We start from the raw sequence: 16,275 nt of genomic DNA, 5'->3' as shown, positions 1-16,275 counted from the left end.
AAAAGAAAGTAACTTGGTCTTCCCCATTTGAATTCTTTAAAAAAAAAAAAAGTCTAGAAATAATCCCAAATATATACATGAATATAGCTTGTCATGCAGCAGCATTATAAACCAATGTATAAAAGATGGATTGTTCAGTAAATGTTACCCAGGACAACTAAGTAGTCCTCTAGGAAAAAAATTCGGTTGCAGTCTTACCTCATTCCTTACTGCAAAATAAATTCCAGATGGATTGAAGATTTAAACATTTTTTTAAAAAATGAAATAAGAGATATAGAGAGAATTCTAAAACTATAAATGTTAGACTAGGGAAGGTCTTTCTAATCATAAAATCAAAAAGTCATTAAAAGGAAACAGAGCTATATCTGACCCTTAGACTTTTTTCAGTCCTCTATGGTGAAAAATATAGAAACAAAGCAAAAGACAAACTACAAACTGTGAAAAAAATTATAACCAGTATGAACAGCCAAAGGGCTAATATTCTTAATATATATAAAATTCTTACAAACTAATAAGAAAATGACCAACAATCCAATAAAAAACAGGAGAAAGACAAATAGTTTAGAGCTAAGGAAAGAAAGTTTGTAAACATATATGAAAAGTATCTCACCGTCACTCATAAATGACATGCCAACTAAAACAAGTGAGATGCTATTATGAGATTAGCAAAAATCTAGATGTTTGGTTATACACTGAGTTAACAAGCATTAGGTAAAATAGGCACTGTGATATATTACTGATTGAAAGTATAAGCCAGTGCAATTTCTTTGGAGAACAATTTGGCACTACTTTAAAAACTTTAAATGTGCATATCCTGTGATCCAGCAATTCCACATTTTAGCCATCTGCCCTAGATAAACACTTGCAAATTTATACAAGTATGTTTGGGATGTTCACTACAGCATTGTTTGTAATAATGAAAACTTAGAAACCACTTGAATGCCCATAAAATCGGAGAATTTATAAATAAATTATGGTATAAGATTGACTACTACAAAACAGTAAAAAGAAATGAAATATTGAAGCCTGTCTAACTAAATCAGTCAGCATGGCCAGATCTCAAAAACAGACTTTTGATTCCACTGCAGGGGGCCCGGGTTTGATCCCTGGTCAGGAAACTAAGACCCCTGCAAGCCACGAGGCAAAAAAACCCAAAAGAACAAACAAACCAAACCAAACCAAAACAAAAAAAACACTTTTGAGTGAAAAAATAAATTACAGAATGATGCCTGATACAGTATCATGAAAATAATACTATAAATGTAATTTTAAAACTACATACACAAAACAATACCATATATTTTCTATGAATACATATATAAAGGTTTAGAAGTATTAAAAAGATCTAAAAGGATAATCAAACTACAGTGGTTGGTTACCAGTGGAAGAGGGAAGCAGATCTGGAGGGTAGGTGAAGGTCAAAATTAACTTTTTATTTTTTAGTATAAAACTTTACTTAGGAAAAATTGTAGATTTATAGAAAAGTTGCAAAGATAATACAGAGGTTCCATATGCCCTTCATCCAGCTTTCCCTAATGTTAACATCTTATAAAACCATGGTCTGTCAAAACTAAGAAATTAACATTCGTATAATACTATTAACTAAACCACAGACTTCATTTGGATTTCTCCAGTTTTTCCATTAATGTCCTTTTTCTGTCCCAGAATCCAATTCAGGATACCACATTGTACTTAGAAAATTAACTTTTTAATGTAAAAAAAAATTATATGTCATGAGTTATTTAGCATAAATAATAATCAAATTATTATAAAGTATTATTATCAGAAAGAGTGCTATTTTTATTTCTACTGAGTTATTGACCCAAATTCTAAAATAGGGTATTGGTGGCTCATTGCATACAAAACTGTATTAAAGATTTCTCTGTTGAGTATGAGGAAATATATTCAATCTGTTAGTGGAAATATAAATTATTACAACTTTTATAAATAGATTATTAGGTAGTATCTTCCAAAGTTTAAGTGTAAATACTCTTGTAGCAATTACACTTCTAAGGGTTTATTCAACAAATGGAAAATGGAGAGTGACTGCTACTGATTTTTTTTGAGATGATGAAAATGTCCTAAAATTGGTTGTGGTGATAGCTGCACACCTCTGTGCATATATTAAAACGACTGAATTGTATGCTTTAAATAGGTAAATTGTATGCTATATTAACTGTATCTCAATAAAGCTACAACAAAAAAAGTAGAGCTGTGAAGACAGGCTGCCTGCCATTTAGCATCGGCTTTCACTTATTAGCTTTGTGATCTTGAACAAGATACTTCTCTGTGGACTTCCCTGGTGGCGCAGTGGTTAAGAATCCACCTGCCAATGCAGGTGACATGGGTTCGAGCCCTGGCCCAGGAAGATCCCACATGCTGCGGAGCAACTAAGTCCGTGCACCACGACTACTGAGCCTGCGCTCTAGAGCCCGAGAGCCACAACTACTGAGCCCACGTGCTACAACTACTGAAGCCCGCGGGCCTAGAGCCCATGCTCTGCCACAACAGAAGCCACCGCAGTGAGAAGCCTGCACACTGCAACGAAGAGTAGCCCCCGTTCGCCGCAACTAGAGAAAGCCCGCACACAGCAACGAAGACCCAGTGCAGCCAAAAATAAATAAATTAAAAAAAAAAAAAAAGATACTTCTCTGTGTCTGTTTTCTCACCTGAAAATGGGAAATAAGATAATAGTAACCTAACTCATGGGGGGTTTGAAGATTAAATCAAAGTAATACATATGAAGTGCTTAGAACAGGATCTGGCACATACTAAGTACTGAATAAACGTGGGTTTTTAATAATTTTCCAGCTCTGAATAGTGCTCTTTAAACAAACACACAGATAGAATACACCAGATTTGAGGCTGTGACTAGGAAAGTAAGGGAACAACACATATCATGTAAATGAAGACTGAAAGAACTAGGCATGTTAAGACTAGAAAAGAGAAAACTCAGAGGATATAAAATTTTTTCACATAGTTAAAGAAGTCTCATATCATGTCTGTCCTATGTTATATTTGTTCTGTATTGCTCACAAGTAGAAAGGCCTTTGTGAAATAGTCCCAGAAGGAATGATATGCGCCTGGGAAGGAGGGCTTTGGATAGACTTAGGGCAGGATAGTTTCATAGTCACAAAGACCAGAGTTTTCTGTATGTTTGAAAATTTTCCTAGTAAATAGTTGGAGGGAAAAAAAAGAACTGAAAAAAAAATCCACACCTCTGGAAATTTAAAAAATCTAAACAGAGTTAAAGGATCCAAATTATCCTAATAACACAGCTCTTCTAAAATCAATACAAGAAATAGTTGTTGACTATTCTTGCATTCATTCAATCTTGTATCTGACATCTACTGAGCCAAGCAATGCACACTGTGTATTAGTTTCAACTGGGTCAAATTTTTAAATTGAATTTTAGATGCTTATGCATACTTGTCCCTGATGTTAAAAAGTTCATATATTTTTGCTCATTTTACAGAGAACGAACATATTTTACTATTTGAAATGATTATAAAGGTATGTAAAAGTTCTTTGGTTTTTTTGTGGTTTTTTTTGGTAGGGCATATTGCTGGTAATACCTTTAATTAATTTGATGCCAAATCCTTGGTTGAGAAAATTACCTCTACTGTGATACATCCTACTGGAAAATGTTATAACACTTTTGAAAAAAAAAGAATGGGAAGTAGGGAATAACTATATCAAAAATTATACATTTCATAGGAGAAAATTATTGTATTCTTAAAGTTAATATTTCCTTATCTAATTTTCATTCATTCCTTTGATTCTTACATGTCCATTATAATTTTTCTTTAAAAGATGTGTCAAAAATGAAAAAGGAGATATGATTTCATGCTCTATATTTTCCTCCTTTGGATAAAGGAAGTCTTCAACATACTTCACTCAATGACAAAGTAAAATGAGTTTTCCCCTCCGATTTCCATGCAAACGCCAAGCTGATTCCAATTTGCCAAGTCCATTTGCTGAATGTCCACTATCTCCATGCTTAAAAAAAAGGGTGTGCATGGGAATTCCCTGGTGATCCAGTGGTTAGGACACCGTGTTTCCACTGCAGGGGGCACAAAATCCTGGTTCAATCCCTGGGGAACTAAAATCCCTCATGCCTTGTGGTGCGGCCAAAAAAAAAAAAAAAAAGAAGAGTGTGCATTTGTAAGACTGAGGACTGGCTTTCTACGCTGGCTTAAAGCCCATCAATAAAATAATGTCCTTTTTTAGGTAACTAAAACAGGAGCTGAGCTGAAATACTGATTTAAAGAACCTGTTACTCAAAATGTCATAGAACAATAAATATAAACTTTATTATACTGAGCGATTGCTCACTTCCGTTCAATGAAACAAAATTTTAGCACACACATACCTGTGGAACCATTGCCACCCTCTGATTTCTCTTAGGTGACCTTGTATTTATTTGTCTGTCATCTTCATCAGAAAAGAGCCGACTTCGTTTTGAATTTCTGAAAGGCTATGATAGAAATTTTTTTATTTAATGAAAAGGCCAAACACCTGCCATTTTTGTTCCAAAACACAATTCTATACTTGGAAAATACAGCTAACTCTGAATTATCAGCAGTATTGAAGGATGAAGAATGGGTAATAAAAAGCACACAAATAACTTCAGATTTTAGAAAGTAGAAAGATACATACATACGTAATTTGTTTAGAAATGAAACACCTAGCTGTTAATTAAAACTAGAACCCAAGTCTTCTTCGTATAGTACACTGGCAGTCTTGAATGTTGAAGATAGGAAAATTAAGCTCTGGAAATTCTAGTTCTCATTATGTTGGCGCTTGGATTAATACCAACCAGTTGGGTGTTTCACCTGATAGGTCTATTGGATAGGGCTGGGTTGGGACAAAGTTACTAGATCACTTTAGAGAGTAAATCTAAATGTATATAATATTATACTAGATCTGCTGTCAAAAACTGTTGACAAATTTCCATTTGCAAATAAAAATACAAGATACCTATAACAGATACTTGATAAGTGCATGTAGAACTAAAAAATTTTAAGTATCCAAAGTATATCACACACTTAAGGATTTATAATATGAAAAATTTTACAGTGCATCCTAGGTTCAGAGGCTTAATAGGGAAGAACAACAGAAATAAAATCCCAATAGCACCTACATCATTTTTCAAATCCTTCTCCCACCATTCAAGACAGTTCCATGCCTACTTAGAACTGAAGCAGGTGCAGCGGGCTAGCAACATATGGGAAGCATCCAACTGGGTCGAGGCTAGAGGTATGGACCAGTGAAATTAAACCCACTGAGAGTCTCAACACTGCAGAGCCCTGACAGGAAGTTCCTTCTACCCTGCTCCCTTCCTCTGACCATGGGCAGAGAGGAGGAAGAGAGTGATGGTGACAGAAATGATAACAGCGTGGAGAGTCCTGTACACTCACTGTAGCCAGCTGCCCAGGCTACTGACAGCTACTGTCTAACCTAGCTCCAGGCTTGTTTCATGATTGACCCCTAAAATTTCCTGGCTACCTGGCTGGGCAGGGGAGGAAGAGAGGCCCCGAAAATTGTTAGTCACGCCAATTATATGCTCATCTCTACTTCCCACCCCTAAATGCATTTATGCTTGACTTACACAAGATTTCAGTATCCTACCACTTATTTATATATCTTTTTGTAGGGACCAGAGCCAGGTACAATCTTTTTATTGAAAAAAATCTATTAAATTATTAAAAATCTATTAAAAGTAAGATTTCGGGTTGTTGGAGTTTTTGGGGTTTGTCTATTTAAAGAAACTACAATTACTTAACAAATGCTTAATGATGAATAGATTATCACAGGCTATAGATTATTTATCTAGATATGATCAAATACTGTTCAATGACACTTAATGACACAAATACTTGGGAGTTGGGGAAAACCCTTGGAAAATTTTTATAGTGCTTTAAGAATGTGCACATGACAATAATACAGACAATTTAGCTATCATATTCTAAAGAGTAAGAAAAACTAATTCCTTACCATTTCCACAGCAGAACCCGTATTCCTGCCTTTCCAAACAGGTGTTTTTTGTAAAGAGCTGTACTTTTCAGTCCATGTGTTAGATAAGCTTCCCTCTGTAATAAATAATTATTAATGATATTTAAGTTTACTTCAAAGGATTTCATACTATAAACATGGCCTTTTTAATAACAGCAATATATCTGAAATATTTACGAATATGGAAAAAATATACTGACCATAATAATTTTAGTTTATTACAAATGAAAAAAAATTTTCTGTATTTTTTTGTCAAACTCTCTAAATAATTTGACAAGGCAATGCTACTTGAAAGTATTACATTTTCATATTAAAACATGTGTGGCTTATTTCATTTTGGTTTTCAATAATTCCTCTATTCTTATTTGCCAAGAACTACCTCAGTACAATCTGACTGAAAGCAGGCAAGGGAAAATGGGAAAAGCTCTTTTAACCTTGAATTTAGAGCATATTTCTGTTTCAATGTGCAAAACCCTTGATATAAAAAAATGAAATATGTGGGTTATTTTTCCTTAATTCAAAGAAACGTCTTCAGAGTTGTATGCAACCAGAAAAAATCCGATCAAGTAACCAATTAAGTGTGTTATGAAAATAAAGAAGGTGAGTTTAATGTTTACAAAAAGGATATGTTTATTTAGAGAGAGATATAGAAAACTGTGATGAATATACACAAGATAGTTATTTTTATTTCCTTCTAATTACCTGAAAGCATTTTCTAATTTTTCTATAAAAAATTTATATCACTTCTACGTATTTTCTTAAAAAGAGAAATGGCTTTAATATTGGGAGAAAAAAATTAGTGGAATACTTTTTCAGACATATATTTTAATAAGTACAAAAGAAAAGAGATGGGATGGGGTTGATCCTGCTAGGCAAATAAATTAGGGTAATCCTGGAAGATAAGTGTTCTCAAGCCAGAAGGACTTAATTTGGTAGATCACCAATCCAAAGTATAATACAGTAGCTTTAAAAACCGAAAGTACCAATGAATCTTTGAGAAGATCTACATTGGTTCCAAATTTACTCACCCAGTAGAATCTTGCTCAAGAGGTAAAATTTCAAAATAAATTATATTAAGAGGATAGGTCTAACGTACTTACACAAAGAAACAGCAAGACCAAGGAACATGTCTAACTTTTTCTCAGAAAAAAATACTATCATTCTTTTATTTCAAGAGACTTGCATTACTACTTAGAAGACAAGATTCTCAAAAAACAAACAATTATGTAAAAATACAGCTTAGCCCAGTTGTTTAATAAATGATTTAACTCTAGTAAGAAATGTCTGGAACGTTTAGTTAGAAACTTCTTTAATCAATAATTCTAGGGGGAGAAAACCAAGGGCCAATTCCCCATATGAACTTATTATCACCAGTGAAAACCAATATTTAAAAGCTATAATAAATCATAACTTAGAAAGAAAAGAGAAATACTATATCCAAATAAATTTAATGAAATAAATTCCTAGTTTGTGTCATACCTAAAAGAATCATGCTATGATTCTTACCTTTTAAACTGACAAGGGCTTTCGCTGAAGAGCCTGCAATGAAAACAAATCAGTATTACTTCACAATCAAAGTGAGAGAAAAAGAACTTGGTTTAGGGTTAAAAGTGATACATTTAGTTTTAGCAATGTTGAAGTGACAGTGGAATGTGCAATTAGAAATAACTAGTAGACAATTCAAGCTATTGACCAAAACTCAGACAATGTAAGGAAGAACTGGAGGTATTTGGGAGTCTTGTTTGAAGTTGTGAGAACTGGAGACCTTCCCAAGAGAGAAAAATGTAGAAAGAGAGGTAAGAGGAAGAGTAGGGACAGAAGTGATTTTGGATCCTCATCCAGAAGTGTGCTGGAGAAGGAAAAGAGAAAGGGAATTGACATTTATTGAGGCAAAGATCAGAAGTGGTAATAGAGTGGAGAAAACAGAAAATGGTAATGATCCAGGGACTGTCATAGCAGACAATAAGTCCCTTGGAAGTCTAGAATGCAGGTATGTGCAACACTTAAAGATCCAAGCTGGATTAGGGAGCTGGAGGGGTTCACTGACTAAAACATTAGTGCATATTAGAATAACCAGGAAGCTCCTCATACATGCAGAAACTGTATGATTAATAAAGGCCCTCAGGGGATTCTGTTGCAGGTACCCCTCAGGCCCATTTCGAGAAACACTGGGCTACAGGTTCTGGTGTAAATAAAGGATAGGATCTATAGGTGAGGGGAAGTAGGAGAATTGATAGGGAAAGAAGTTTTCATGAGAGAGGGGGAGCAGTAAATTGAAAATCTCAGAGTTGGATAACTATACTGCAAAGAAGTTCAAGTCATTTGAAAAATAATAAAGTATGATCTCTCTCACTTACATGTGACATCTTAAAAAAAAGCACTGAAAGGGAATTCCCTGGCAGTCCAATGGTTAGAACTCCACACTTTCACTGCCGAGGGCCTGGGTTCAATCCCTGGTCGGGAACCAAGATCCCACAAGCTGCGTGGCGTGGCCAAAAAATAATAATAATAATAAATTTTTTTAAATTAATAAAACAAAAACCCCCCACCAAACTCACAGATACAGAGAAAAAATTGGTGGCTGTCAGAGGCAGGGGCGGGTGGATAGGCAAAATAGGTGAAGGGGGTCAAAAGGTACAAACTTCCAGTTATAAGATAAATAAGTTCTGGGGATGTAATGTAAAGCATGATAACTATAGTTAACAATACTGTATTATATATTTGAAAGTTGCTAAAAGAATAGATCTTAAAAGTTTTCATCACAAGAAAAAAAAATTGTAACTCTGTGGTGATTAGTAAAATGTAACTGTGTGGTGATTAGTAGTTAGTAAGTAACTAAACTTACTGTGGCAATTGTTTTCCAATATATACAAATGTCAAATCATTATGCTGTACACCTAAAACTAATACAATGTTTTATGTTAATTATATCTCAATAAAAGAAAATAAATTAACAGGGGAAAAAAACCTTTCTATGCTCCAAAATAGAAACTATTCACATAATTATTAATGAGCAAAATCTCCCTCTTTAAATTTAAAAAACTGTTTAGAACACCTTTTTTTCTTTTACTATAGTCAAATTATTATTTCTTGTCATTCCTCATTTTTAAATTTGTTTTATTTTAAAACCAGCTATTTCTCATCTCAGTTACTCTGACATCTGTTTATGTTTAAAAAAATATAATCTAAGACCAGGCAGTAGTGATGTTATTTGAAAGGTTAGCCTTTTACTTACATTGAGAAAAGACAGATTTGTAAGTGGCTTGTTAAAAATGCCTGTCAACATCTATAAGGAGCCAGTCCATTATGACATTACACAAAACACAAAAATAAATAAATAAAAGATGACCTCAGGGATAAAGTAAGATAGAAGAACATGAACTAAGTACAAAAATCAGAGAAGACAAATTAATTCTCCTTGGTTTTTAACAAAAGCAGCAATGATTTACAACTCACATAAATGGACAACAGACTTTAAATGAGAAGTAACAGATAAAGTACCATGGTTCTGGCTATGAAACATTTTTATGTATCTCAGATCTCTAAACCTCAACTGACTTCTCTGCAAGGCAGTATGAGAGGCTTGTCGGACAACCCACCAACATCAAAGCCACTCTTACTTTCCCCCTACGCTCCTGCCTAGATGTGGAGAATGGTTAACAGGACACGTTAACAGCTTCTGTATGGCAAAGTGAAGTTTAATGACCAAAGGCAGTAAAGTTGTAGGGGGAAAAGTCGGGGAGAGAGGCCATAAAGCCTTGATAAGAAGCCTCAAAAAATACAACACAACTGGGAAAGCAGCAGTAGTAGACAGGGCACGACGTGTCAGTGTAGCTACCAAGAAAAACATGGTGCATTTGAGAAAAAGTGGTAACCATTCATTCATTCAGTGAATATGTGTAGAGTGCTGACTGCATCCTGGCCCCTACTCTAGTCACTGGGTATACTGACAGCATGGAAAACAGACAAAGCCGATGCTCCTGATGCTCTCCTGGAATTTACATTCTAGCAAGGGGGAAACACACACACACACACACACACATATCACGGGATGGTAAGCACTACTGGAAAAAAAATAAAGCAGGATAATAAGGATAGGGAATGTGGGGTGGGAGTTGGTGGAGGGAAGACTATTTCTCTATAAGGTGCTCATGATTAGCTTCTCTGAAACGTGATATTTGAGCAGAGATCTGAAGGAAGAGGTGTGAGTTGTAAGGATATTCATTCCTGCTCCAAGAAGGCAGGGACTGTATCTTGCAGACTCTGACCTACCACCTTTAACCTTCTTCCCTTCTTGAGAGATAGTATAGCATAGTGGTTAAGAACACAGATGGAGACTAGCTGTGTTTGAATCTTGGCTCTGCCACTGTCTTACTGTGTTATCTTAAGCAAGTTACTCAACCTCTCTGTGCTACTTATTCTTCTTTTGTAAAACGGGGATTAAATGAGTTACTATATGTAAAAGTGCTTAGAGAAAAATGCACATAGTACATGACTAATTTTCAGACCATGCTTATTGTTAGTATTACTTTGATCAATCAAAAAAAAAAAGATTAGGTTAAGAACATGTATTTTACAGGCAGGTGAATTCAATTAAGTTAGACTCCTGCTTTAACTGCGTATGTTCATTCTTTCAACATATATTCACTGAATACCTGCCACAGCACTATTCTAGGGACTGGGGTTAACTGAAGGAAAAGCTAGACAACGCCTCTGTTCTCAGGGAAGTTTACACTGTAGTGGGAGGAGACATACAATAAACAAGTATATAAAATGACAGCTACACTGGTGGCAGCTGCTGTAAAGGAAATAACCAAGGGATCGCAGCGTGCGGAGTAACTAACTTTACACAGGGCGGGTAGGGAAGGCTTCTCTGAGGAGGTAACATGTGAAAAGGACTAGCCATGAGAGGACAGGGGGGCAAAGCAACGAGTCAGGCTGGTAGAAACAGCAGGTAAAAAAGCCCCGACGTAGAACATTTAGAATATTCAAGGAAGGGTGGGGGCATTATGTTTGGGAAGTCACTGGCAAGAGAAGGGTGGTTATGAAAAAAGAACAGAGAAGTAAGCCAGCTGTCATGCATGGAACTGGAATGCAAGCATGAAGAAAAACAGAAATGGCAGCTTCTCTGGTGGGGCTTCTAACCAAAGCTAACCAAACAATCACAGTAACAAACGTAAAGCTGCAACTGTGACAGCTGCCACTAAGAAATTACACAGTGGTATGAAAAGATTTAATAAGAAGATGCATTATTTGTCAGGGAGGACAGAAGTTTAAAATGGGATCTAAAGGATAAGTAGAACTTAACCGGAAGTGAGAGGAAGGAAGAGCATTCCAGGTAGAGAGAACAGCATGTGCAAAAAAGAAAGCCTAGTGAGTATAGGGAATGAAAAAGGTCCAATTTAGTTCAAAGGGATAGAATGAGAGGAAGAGTGGTACAAAATGTAGCTGGAGAGGTGGGGAATGGCCAGACCACAAAGGGTCCTGTAGTTAGTAAAGTGTTTTCAGCAATAGGATGACATACATACATTCTGAAAGGATCACTCTGGCTGTGTGTAGGTTGCAGGGGAGGGCTGGGGTGGTGGATTGATGGGAGGCTGAAGCGATTAATGCAGAAGAGATGGTGACAGCTTGGACCAGGATGAAGGTGAGAAGTAGGTAAAACCGAGAGACATTTAGAAGGTAAAAGTTACAAGATTTAGTAAAGGCTTAATTATGGGAAGTGTGGAAGACAACCTCTACCTAGGTTTTAGCTGACTGCACAGCGGAGCCATTCATTACGACCGGAACCACTGGAAGTATCTCTGTATTGCAGTAGGATTATGAGGTAGATCTTGAACCCATAAAGTCTGAGGGGCCTCTGAGGCATCTGAGAGAAGATGTGAAATGGGCAAGAGATATTAAGCACAGAAGCCCAGAGGAAAGATCTGGGCTGAAGAGAGCCTCAGCTACCTCATCAGTAAGAGTACTTACCTCAACTGGAATGAGGATTAAATGAGCAAATGTATACAATATGCTTTGCAGAGCACCTGGTTCATAGTTAGTACTAAATAAATAGTAGCTCTTATTATTGATAATGTTATACTGACTATTGGATAACTTACAAACTAGCCCCCTTGACTAAAACTGGCAAAGAAACACATCGCTACTTCTAGTATCAAACTGAAATCACTTCTGCTGCAGTTTCATTAACCATGCCTCTTACCCTACATTCAGTTCCATATAAATTAAGCATTCATATATACCTGATTTATGGCACTGTGTGACAAACCAGGTAAAGCAATCCCTGCTTTCAACCAGCTGTGGTCAAGCTAAACAAGACATATATCGCACAAGCTAAGGTGCACGCCCACACACACCCTAGTGTACCAGAGATGTCACAAAGCAATATAAATGATTATCTTATATAGCTTGAGAGTGTAGCTGTAATTTGAACCCTAGTATGAGTCCTAAGTCTCCGCAAAGAACCGGAGTAAATCCTCAATAAATGTTTAATGATAATGAGCAAATATTCTAAATGACAGTTATCTAGTGGGTGGGACTTCCAAGAGGTGATAAAACATCTTTACGACACAGAGAGCAAGGACTTCCAGATGACGAGCACATTGTGTTTAGTAGGCCCACTTTTATTTAGGAGCATCCTAAATCACAATCGACTGTATTCTCCAAATAAGAAACAATAAAATTCATTGGTGGTCTACGGCTGTGCCTTATCCAATACAGTAGCCGCTAGACACACATGACTATTTAAACTTAAATTAACAAAAATCAAATGAAATTTAAAAGTCACTCTAGCCACATCTGAAGAGTTCCATAGCCACATATGGCTAAGTGGCTACCCTACTGGACATCACAAAACAGAACATTTCCATCACTGAGGAAGTTCTACTGGAATTCCCCGCTGGTCTAGAGCAAATTTAAAACACAAACTCTCTTAATACAACTTTTCACCAGTTTGGCAACTTGAACTTTCAACTTTATAGCACATTAAGAATATACGACCCCACAAGGAAAACAGAATTGGCTGTATTCAGTTCTCACTTTAAAAGTGTCTTGCACAGATAAATTTAACAGTTGTTTCTATTACACTAAAAGCTCTCACAAATGATACATATACATAAACTGAATAGTGAGTGTGCATCAGTACCCATCTGTAATTACCTGAAAGATGTGCCTTTATCTTGTATACTTTATATCGATACAATATTGTAAATTACAAAATTAAGTTCTATTGTGCTTAAACTACAGAATTAGTGCTTTTACTTACTAAACACAAGAGAGCATCCACGTCTGAGATGGCAGGATGAGTAAACGTGGTTAAAGGAGGCAACGCACAGGGTGGGTGTCAGGAAGAGTACTGAATATGCCTGTGGTGATGGTCACATCCATGCGTAAAGGTACCCCCGTGATTCCTAAGACACATACGCAGAGAAGAAAGTCTGCGGGATGGGGGCTGCCTGAACACTTGTGTACCCAGTCTGGATTATCTCTGGAAAGGTCCACAGCCACCTGTGGTCCCAGGGGAAGGGGTCAGCCCTTTGACACGGAAATGCTTCCAGGGGTGGACACACCGGAGGAGGGAGGGGAGGGCACTGATGATCACAAGTGCCTGCAGCGGCAGGAACTGTGACAGGACAGGATCAGAGGCCGGGACAAGAAGGAGAGCTGTGACCACCCCCTCCCCAGCCCGAGCGCTTCCCGGCCCCCGAAAGCGAGTTACATAACCCCGCCAGGCGTCTCTCCGCGCCGGGCGAGCGGTGCAGGCGGGGAGGACAGCCCCCGCGGCCAGCGGCCGCTCTTCCCCCACCGCGGCCGGGGGCCCGAGCCGGGCCAGGGGAGCAGCCACCGCCTCCGCCCCGCCCGGGCTGGGCCCCCGGGCTTTCGGTTTCCGGCCCTGGCTCTCACACAACCCCACAAACCAATACACAGACACCATAACAAAGGCGGCGACGCGGCGGCAACACCGGGGTGGAAGGACTAGGGGACCACAGCGGGGCTGGCAGTCAGCCCACTTGCCCGGCAGAGGGCACGGCCGCCCGTCCCGGCCGGATGCAACACGGGGGCAGGCGGACGGCGGGAAGAGTGGGGGTGCTTTGAGGTGCTACTCACTCTCGTCAGGCAACTGGTCGAGCTCCGCCATCTTGAACGAGCCGCGCCGCTTTTTCAAAGGCTGCCCGCCGCGATGCATTGTGGGGCGGAGACTGTCTTTGAGAGGGAGGTTCGAATGCGGAGCTCGCTGCCCGCGGTGCGGTGCAGCGCGGCGCTACTCCCGCCGCTGCCGGCTGAGGCGGGCCCGGCTCCGCCCGCGCCTGCCCGGGGAGGGGGTGCCGCCGAGTGGGGCCGCGCCTCGCCCCTCCGCTCCCGCCCCCGGCCGGGCCGGAGGGAGGGGGAGGGAGGCCGGGCCGCCAGGCCTGTCTCGCGCCGCCCCTACCCGGGCCCGGCGCCGGAGCGCGGGGAGAGCGGGGGGAGCGGCGCGAGCTGCCGTGTCCCGCCCGGCCCGGCTCCCGGTCCGCGCCGCCCGCCCCCTCCGGGGCTCGCTCCCGGCGCGCGTTTCGAGTCTCGCGCTGCAGCTGCGGGAACTGCAGGCTGTTTATTCCGAGTGGGGAAAAGGAGGGAAGGTGGGAAGGAGGCCCCGGCCGGCTGAGGAGGGGGGCAGGGGGGCAGGGAGGCGGCACCTGTAGGCCCGGCGCGGGGAGAAGCCCCAGGTTCTCGGCCGCGTTCCCCTAGGGGGTTCTACCCGAAGTAAAATTTTCGCGGCTCTCCAAGCCCACGTTTCTCCGGCGTCTCCATCCCCTCCTTTCTCCGGAGAGCTAGGGGAGGGCCGGGGAGGAGGGCTCAGGCCGCGGCAACCACACAGCTTGCCCGCCCAGGACTCGCGGTGTCCGCAACCCCTCGGGAGCCTGGGCCACCCCTCCCGAATGCCGGAACCGGAGTTGCGTGGAGCTCGGAGGAGAGACCTTGAGAGGTCATGAAGTTAGTCATTTAGGTCGGCAGCTGAAGAACTGTTTTGCTCAGCTCTTTCACCCATTCACACTAGACCATGTAGTGAGCTGGGAGAGAATTACAGAAACAAAAACCGACAGTGACACTTAAAGATGATGAAGTACCCTGATAGAAATGTTATGAGAGCACAATAAGAATTCATCCAGTTTTGAAAGAAGCCCAGGGAAAGATTTCGCAATTCCTGTCAATAACAGCGTCCAGTAATAAACCACTCTTGCTTTTCAACAATTCTTCTAACAAACGTTATTGAGCTCCAGTCCTTTTTCTCCAGGGATGTAAGGGTGGGGGGTGGGGGGCGGGCGGGGGGATAGTTAAGCAATGAGAGTACAACACGGGTGAATTCCAGGAACTAGAAAGTTAAAAGGTGGTAGATAGATGAGGACAGCAGAACACACAGGCCGGCCCAGGCTAAGGAGCTGAACTTGCTAAGAGCACTGGAGCAATGGATGGTGGGGTTTTAAAGTATAGGGCTGGCATGTTTCCATTTGTGTTGTTTCCCACAAACGTGGGAAACGAATTGGAGTGTGACAAAATGAGAGTTCTGGAAACCAGTCAGGAGGAAGCTTGTTGGGGCAGGCAGGCAAAGGAGAGGAGATATCTGTACCAGCCACCCTAGAGTTTCAGAGGATGGACTCTGGATCCCCAAGGCTTGGCTGGGATTCTGGCTGCTAGTTGTATAATCTCAGGCAAGTTTGTTTATTAATTCTCTGTGCCTCAGTTTCTCATGTGGAAAATGCAGATAATAACAGGGTTGTTTTGAGCATAAATGCCTTGGTAAACATAAGGACCTTGTAATAGTTCCTAGAACACATTTTGGCTCAAATGTTAGCTATTGCCACCACCACTTTGGAATGGGAAGTATCACTGGATGCTAACTTCGTGCCTTGGGTAATTGGGTACCACCACTTGCTGAGGTAGGAGGTGAAGCAGGGTGTGAAGGGGAGGGGGATGAAAAATTAAATTTTACAAAGTAATCCTTCATAGGTAACTTAACCCCTCCTGTGCCTTCTAATCACATTCTGATCTATCTTATGTGAAGATGAAAAAAACTGATGGCAGGGCTTCCCTGGTGGCACAGTGGTTGGGAGTCCGCCTGCCAATGCAGGGGACACGGGTTCGGGCCCTGGTCCGGGAGGATCCCACGTGCCGCGGAGCAGCTAGGCCCGTGCGCCACAACTACTGAGCCCACGTGCCACAACTACTGAGCCCGCACGCCTAGAGCTGGTGCTCTACAGCAGGAGAGGCCACCGCAGTGAG

General features: G+C 40.3%; 1 protein-coding gene across 3 annotated transcripts in view; it reads right to left on the bottom strand.

The window, feature by feature from the left end:
* The window catches only part of LIN9 (lin-9 DREAM MuvB core complex component), a 102,008-nt gene extending 87,708 nt beyond the window's left edge, over nt 1-14,300 (bottom strand). The window contains exons 1-4 of one of the 3 annotated variants that reach the window (XM_068538520.1): nt 14,125-14,300; nt 7,522-7,554; nt 5,998-6,092; nt 4,373-4,477 (exon numbers count right to left, since the gene is read on the bottom strand). In XM_068538520.1, coding sequence (XP_068394621.1) covers nt 4,373-4,477; nt 5,998-6,092; nt 7,522-7,554; nt 14,125-14,203 — 312 coding nt within the window. In that variant the 5' untranslated portion in view covers nt 14,204-14,300. Of the gene's footprint in view, nt 1-4,372; nt 4,478-5,997; nt 6,093-7,521; nt 7,555-11,757; nt 11,824-13,282; nt 13,313-14,124 lie in introns of those variants that run through there. The other 2 variants (XM_068538522.1, XM_068538521.1) reach the window with 2 other exon arrangements.
* Between the last annotated feature and the right edge of the window lie 1,975 nt (nt 14,301-16,275).

This window comes from Eschrichtius robustus, chromosome 3 (assembly GCF_028021215.1).
Source record: "Eschrichtius robustus isolate mEscRob2 chromosome 3, mEscRob2.pri, whole genome shotgun sequence".
NCBI classification, from domain to species: Eukaryota; Metazoa; Chordata; class Mammalia; order Artiodactyla; family Eschrichtiidae; genus Eschrichtius; species Eschrichtius robustus.
This window is presented reverse-complemented; position numbering and strand designations above follow the sequence as displayed.